Consider the following 6,589-nt stretch of genomic DNA (forward strand, 5'->3'; position numbering starts at 1 on the left):
TACACAGTGGTCCAGTAAGGATAGTCACCGTTTGCAAGGGGACTATCTGTATGCTTCTTACCTTCTCATAACCGTGAACGGGATTTCTCGCCTAGAATTGCCTTGTTTGCGCGTAGTCTTGCTCTCGGTCGAAGGATTCCACTGTCCTGAGGGCTTGGGTCCTCAGTACTGCTAGAGGGACCCCAAATAGTAGAAGGCAGAGGAAAGCAGAGCTAGGATTTTCTTCCGCTGGTGTGGTTACCCAAACCTTAAGAGTTTTGGTGGGAACAAGTGCACAGATTTCTAGAGTTAAATGCAGAACTGGAAAGGAAAGCATGGCCTCCCCTGCACACATAACCACCCACACACATACACAGCACCTCTGTCGACCGCAGTCCGTTCTCAGTGGTTCAGAAATCCGTGTTGTCTTCCCTTGTGCTAGAGCCATGCGGCAGACTCACCCTCCCCTAGATGCTGCAGGTCCTACCTGGCGCCCTTGCCTTCAGGTTCCCCGCTCCCTTTTCGACTCCTTCTGCCTCTTAGATATGGTCTTCTCAACAGGCTGCTTCCCTGTGACAGCCTTGACAGTGGTTCCTGAGGCCCATGAGGGTAAGGTCCAAATTCCTTAACGTGTCCTGGGAGGCTTCTCAAGATCTGGCGCTCTCCTCTCCAGCCTTATGGACTGCTTGGCCCAAGTCAGACTGAGCTTCCTTCCCGCAGCTCCTCAACGTGCCGTCCTCCCTCACTCCTGCGCCCCTCTGCCTCGAACAACATTCCTGGCATTCACCACCTGGCTAACTCCCACTTACCCTTATTGAGCTCATCTAATAGACCTCCTTGGGGGGAAGCCTTCTAAAGCCCCTTCCGTCCCCTTCAGTCTGGGTTAGATGCCACATTCTCTGGGCTGCTTGAACACCCTGGCTTCCCTCTATCATGATCTTTAACACTGCATTGTAGCTGTCTGTTTGCCTGGATCTCTCCCTCATTGCCCTGTGAGCTCCTTTGGAGGGCAAAGGACTCTTACATATACTTAATCTTTATAATCTCAGGGCTTGGCACAGAGCAGATGTTCATTGTGAAAAAGCAGTTTATAAAATGCAAAGAACCGGAGAAATGGAATTGAAGGCAAATGCTTCGGGCAGTGCAAACAAGAACTGTTCTTGCTGCATAGGGTATAGATGTCTGGCTTGCCGACACTGTTGTTTATTATCTACTGTGCGCTTTCCTACACAGAGATCTGTGGACGCGGGGCTGCAGGCTGGGAGCAGTCCCCTAGACATCAGATAGCTACCTCATTTGTAGAGACCCTTCCCCGCCTGGGCCTCTGGGTTTTCTTTTTGGGTGGAGATCACCTTCTGCAGGAAACGGAGCTGCTCCGAGCGAAGTTTTCACTTTTGCTAGTCCTTTTTGTGTTCTGCTGTTCAAGCGTTAGAAAAACTGAGCCCTGTTGAGTCCTGACAGGATCGGGTTTCATGATCCCAAAAAAGTGTTTGTGTAAGCTCAAGCTCATGCTGAAAGCGAAATGCAGCTTAAAGGGGGATTCTGCTGGACCTCACTCAACTTTTCATCCCACCGCCCAGTCGTGCACATGCAGGGTATGAGCACGTGGTTCCCCTCAAGTCTGGGGGATTTGCCTGTGCCGATAAGATCGAAGGCTAGAGTGCTTGCTTCCAGTAGAGAGGAGTTTAGAAATTCAACAACAAACACTTACTGAGCCCCTCGTGTGGGCAAGGCTCAATGCTAAGTGTTGTGGGTGATGTAGGATCATTAGGGCCCGGATTCCATCCCCAAGAGGCCTCCCATCTAGGAAGAAAAGCTGACAAGCAAGGTTTGGGACACATGAGGAGCGTGGCTTGCTCAAGGCCTGTTAGGTCATTCCTTCGGGGCCCAGAGCATCACAGAAAGGAACATTTTTTATTGAAGTATGTTCCAGACGCAGGTTTAGGTCTCCTCAAGTACATTATTGCCTTGAACCTCGATATCATCCCTATCTTGCAGCTGGGAAACGGAAACCCTAATATGCAGTAGATATGAGCTCAGAAAATTAAACTGGGAAATAAGCCAATAGATTAAGGTGGTGTCAGAATCTTGAAGGGAAGATGTTTGTTGGGGGCTGGGGGCCTGTCCCTTGCTATATTTGTCTTCAGCAGGTGGGATGAAGCTGGGAGAAAGATCTCTGAGAAACGAGAGCAGTAAGAGCCCTTATTTGGTGCGGGCAGCTGCTGGGCAGGAATAAGTGCAGCTGAGAGCCAGCCATGGAGGGCTTGATGGAAGCCTTCGTCCGATATAAAGTTAAGGGGGAAGGGGAGGGTGGTTTCCAGGTAGAGGTGGGGACGCTGGCTCTGCACCTGTCAGGCAAGACTTGAAAAGTTTAATTGTCTCCACGTTTAACTTTAATCATGTTCATTAGTATTTCCTTATCCCGGGAGCACTCGAAAGCCTCTTCTCCAGCGTGTATAAAGGATTCCCGGCCAGGGGGCCTGGCACTCCCCAGCAGGGTTGGGAACAAATCTTTCCTTGCTTTGGCTCTCAGTTATTTCACTGTTTATACCTCCTTGGAAAAGAAAGGGACAGAAGGCCTAATTTTTTTCCTTTGTAAAATGGCATATTCAGTAGAGCTTGGACTGCAAATGTTTGAGTAGATGATCTGTGGCACGGGAACAAAATGCAAAAGGTGTCACGGTTCCGTAGTGGCTGGTAAGTCTCTGTTTCCCGTTTGTCTTCTAGTCACTGCAGCTCCTGAGTAACCAGCATCGCCAGCTTCTTGCTGTGATTTTTGTGGTCCTTTTGTTGATTGCTCTATTTCTACAGAAAGGGCATTTTGGAAATTGGTTCGACAGGTGATCCAAGTCCCTACTACAGCTGGGCCTTGGCTGCCTCAAGCCTTGGTGTTGGCAAAGTCTTACTAAATTAAGAACCTCGCTTGCTAGCCTATACTGTGTCCAGAATGAAGTCAAAGTACCGTCATTATTAGTGAGCGCATGACCCACTGTGGGACAAGGACTGTTCAATCCAGAAAGCTGCTAGACATGAGGAAATTTGGAATTGCGTTCTAGTCTCCATTCCAGCCATGTGTTTCCTATTAAAAGACACGACTGATAGCTGCCTCTTATTATGGTTTACTCAATACAAACTCCTGTTGCTGAGTGGCTCAAATGGATGTCTGCATGTTTACTTTGCCATCTAATACAAAGCACAAATTTTTCTTACTCCGCCAACTCATCAAGTTCTTGAATCTGTCATCGTCAGCTAATTGAGACGGGAACTATACGCGCGAGCCATCCCGGTAGCCTTGCAGGTCGGGTGTTCAGTAAATGTTCCTCAGTGATTCTAAGATTGGGTGAGGTCTCATGCTCACGAGGAGGAAGGACTTTGGGAAGGAGCGATAGGAGTTTTCTTTGACCTCTCCTCCGGGTTAGTTGCTGACTCCCTCAGCCACAAAACCCCGGCTTCTTCACCCCCATCAAATTGTTGAGCTCCCTGGGTTTCAGGAAAACGTGGTCGCAACTGCTTCCTTCTCCAGTCCTGCTGATAGGAATTCATGTCAGCTGATCTCTTGTGGTCACACCCTAGATTTCTTTATGAGGAAAAGGAAAGTATAGTGGATTAATGAGTGTGACTAATTATGACTTGCTTCCTTGTTTAGGAACTTATTTTTCATCGCTATTCTTTTGCCTTGAGAAATAAAGGAAGTAGGGTTTCGGATATGGAGCACTGGACTGAGAGTCCAGAGAACTGAGTTCTACTCTTACCACGGCTGTGCAACCTGGGGCATGTCACCATCCTTCCCTGGGCTCTAGTTTCCCTATCTGTATAACACAAGTTGGAATATATATATATATATATATATACATGATCCTTATGTGGATCCTTCCCTATTCAAAGATCTATGGTTTAGGGTCCCCTTTTCCCAAAGTCCATGCTCCTATGACCTTCCCTTTGCCTATCCCCAGACCCCAGATGTCGGCTGTTGATTTGGATGTCTGATTTTGTGCTTCTAGGTTTTCTTTGTGTCCGACCTCTTCAAGACCAAGACGACACTGTCCCTGCCTCCCCCGGCTCTCCGGAAGGAAATTCTTTCACCTGTGGACATTATTGACAGGAACAATCACCACAACATGGTGTAGGTGCCGCCCACCTCCTGAGCTGTTTTATAAAATGACTGCTGACAGCAAGTTCTTGCTGCTCTCCAATCTCATCAGACAGTAGAATGTAGGGAAAAACTTTTTGCCCAACCAATTTTAAAAAGGAAAAAAAAAAAAAAAAGTCTTACTCTGTGGCCTTCCAAAATAGGTAGCGTTCACCTATGTGGAAACAGCAGCAAACTAACACCAAGTGCCGAAATCCTGGATGTGCAATTGGTTTTAAGTGTTCATGTTCTAGTGAACACGGGCTTGTTCTGGAACAAACACTAAAATGATTTGCGTAGAGTCTGCCAGTCAGCCTTGTGACCCGAGGAATCCCAGGCCTGTGAGAAAAGCTCAGATTCACTTCGTAGCACGCAACGGCAGAAATAGCCCTGAATCAAGAGAATAGCCATTGGGGGGCTCCTCTCTCGTGTCCCTCCGTCCACCCCACTCTGTTCTGTACTGTGACTTCGGTTCAGGAACCTAAATACAAGGAAGGAGCAAGTTTTCTAAGCCAGGTGATTCGATCCTGAGTGCAAGCTCCTAGTCCTGAGGCCTCGGCCCTCACTCCCGCGGCCCACAGGCCAGCAACCACAGCCCCTCACTTTAGTGGTTAGGAGACTCTTTGTGGATGAGTGAATTTCACAAACAGCACCATTTCAGAAGAGATCGAGGGTGCTGGCCCTCCCTGGTCTTCTCTGGCCGCATCACGCGGTGATGGGGGGGACGTCAGCTGCGGGATGCCGCGGTTGTGTTCACCAGTCACCCAGCACCTGCACACTTTCGGTAACAGATAGCTTCGCTCACTGCTGCTCCCTCGAAGCCCTTGCTGTGTGCCCACCAGGGTTTCCTGGGAGGGTCCCGACAGAGCGACGGCGTGCTCTGCCACCAGCTGATGGAAAGTAGCCTTACACCCAAGAGACGTGGGGGCGAAGGGGCAAGAATGAAAAACTCAACCAGCCTTTTGGCTACTCGAAGTCAGAATGAGCCAGAGTAGCAGACGGTCTCATGCCTGACAGGCTACCCTTCCAGATCTCGGAGCTGACGAGGGTCTCCGTGGGGGCTGCTCTTGCTAAGCTGTGTAAAGCACTGTTGTCTTGGGGTTGATCTCTAGGGCAGTTCTTGGTAGGTTCTGCTGGGCAGAACACATGGGTTAAATCTCCGTAGAGTTTTTCTCATCCTCTCTCCATAAGTGTCCTTCTAAGCAAGGCCCCACTCTAGGCAGTAGACAGGGATCCTTTCTACTGAACCTTCGAGGAAAGGAGGAAGGAAAAAAGGCTTTCCGATGGCGGATGCAGACCTTTCAGAGGGCTAAATGTAACCACATGGATCAACCACATGCACATCCTCACTACAGAAGTCGTCCTTTCATTTCAACTCCTAGCAAGCTATGATTTTTATATATAAATATTATATAAATAATGTATAAAACATTAAAAGTTAACTATGTAAGATATTATTTCTGAAACAATTTTAGCTATATCCACTATGATTATAAACTGTGTCTCGACCTGTGTTATTTACATTAGCTGCTTAAAAAAGCATTGAGTTAATTTTTTTTAATATCAACTAAAATATTGTAGTTCCGTGGTAGACCTTGTTTTACAGTGAAAGAAATAACTGCAACTAGAGAAAACTGTATGAAAACATTAAAGTGTCAGTATTTTTGTAAGGTTCCCATTTTTTGTAAAGAGAATAATATTCAAAGACTTTTGTAGAATACAAAGTGAAAACTTGTATCTGCGAAACTATCCTTGTATTAAATGTGCTTTTTAAATAAAAGCTCATAACACAACTAATGAAGGAGTTGTAATCCTAGAATGTTCGAGGGATGTGCTGTGTCAGGTGTGTGGTGGGAGGAAGGGGGACTGTGGGCGATCTGAGGTCTTTGAATGGGCCAGCCTTACCTCAGGGCACCACCGATCCTTCCAGTGGGAAATATGGTGGCCATGGATCGCCATGGCTGTCTGGGCGGCTCTTTCATCTCTGAAAGCCTGTTTGCCCAGAGAGGCTCCGGCTCTGCCCTGTCTCCGGCAGTTCTAAAGAGCTTTTGTATTCTAAAGGGGTTTTGTCGAGGAGGGAGGAGCTGTGGGTCCCCCAAAGGCAGATAAGGAGCAGTACTCCAGATAAGGTGTGCTTGGGGAGCTCCCAAGGGAGCCCTTTATACACCAAAGGAAGGAGGGTGGAGGGCGTTCCAGGGAGGATGGCAGTCGGCCCTTGCTTTCTGTCCCTGTGTTGGCCCAGCCTGGGAGAAGCCGGGAAGCTGGAAATCTCCCCTTCATCGGCAGTTCTTATTTTGAGAAATGAGGACTACGCAGCAATGCAAAGATGAAATGACTTGTTTGAGATCCTGGAGGAGTCAGTTGCTGGCCGGGCCTTGTATTCATTTCCTATTGCTGCTGTAACAAGTTACCACAAACGTAGTAGCTTAAAACAGCATAGACTTTAGTATCTGACAGTTCGGGAGGCTCTAGGGCAGAGGC

At 48.0% G+C, this 6,589-nt stretch overlaps 1 protein-coding gene across 1 annotated transcript in view; it reads left to right on the forward strand.

The window, feature by feature from the left end:
* Positions 1-5,905, forward strand: part of PLPP3 (phospholipid phosphatase 3) — an 83,393-nt gene extending 77,488 nt beyond the window's left edge. Inside the window, exon 6 of the mRNA XM_035018464.1 lies at positions 3,981-5,905. Coding sequence (XP_034874355.1) covers positions 3,981-4,106 — 126 coding nt within the window. The 3' untranslated portion in view covers positions 4,107-5,905. The remainder of the gene's footprint in view (positions 1-3,980) is intronic.
* Positions 5,906-6,589: the final 684 nt, after the last annotated feature.

Source organism: Mirounga leonina, unplaced genomic scaffold (assembly GCF_011800145.1).
Source record: "Mirounga leonina isolate KUSES-001 unplaced genomic scaffold, KU_Mleo_1.0 Mir_173, whole genome shotgun sequence".
NCBI classification, from domain to species: domain Eukaryota; kingdom Metazoa; phylum Chordata; class Mammalia; order Carnivora; family Phocidae; genus Mirounga; species Mirounga leonina.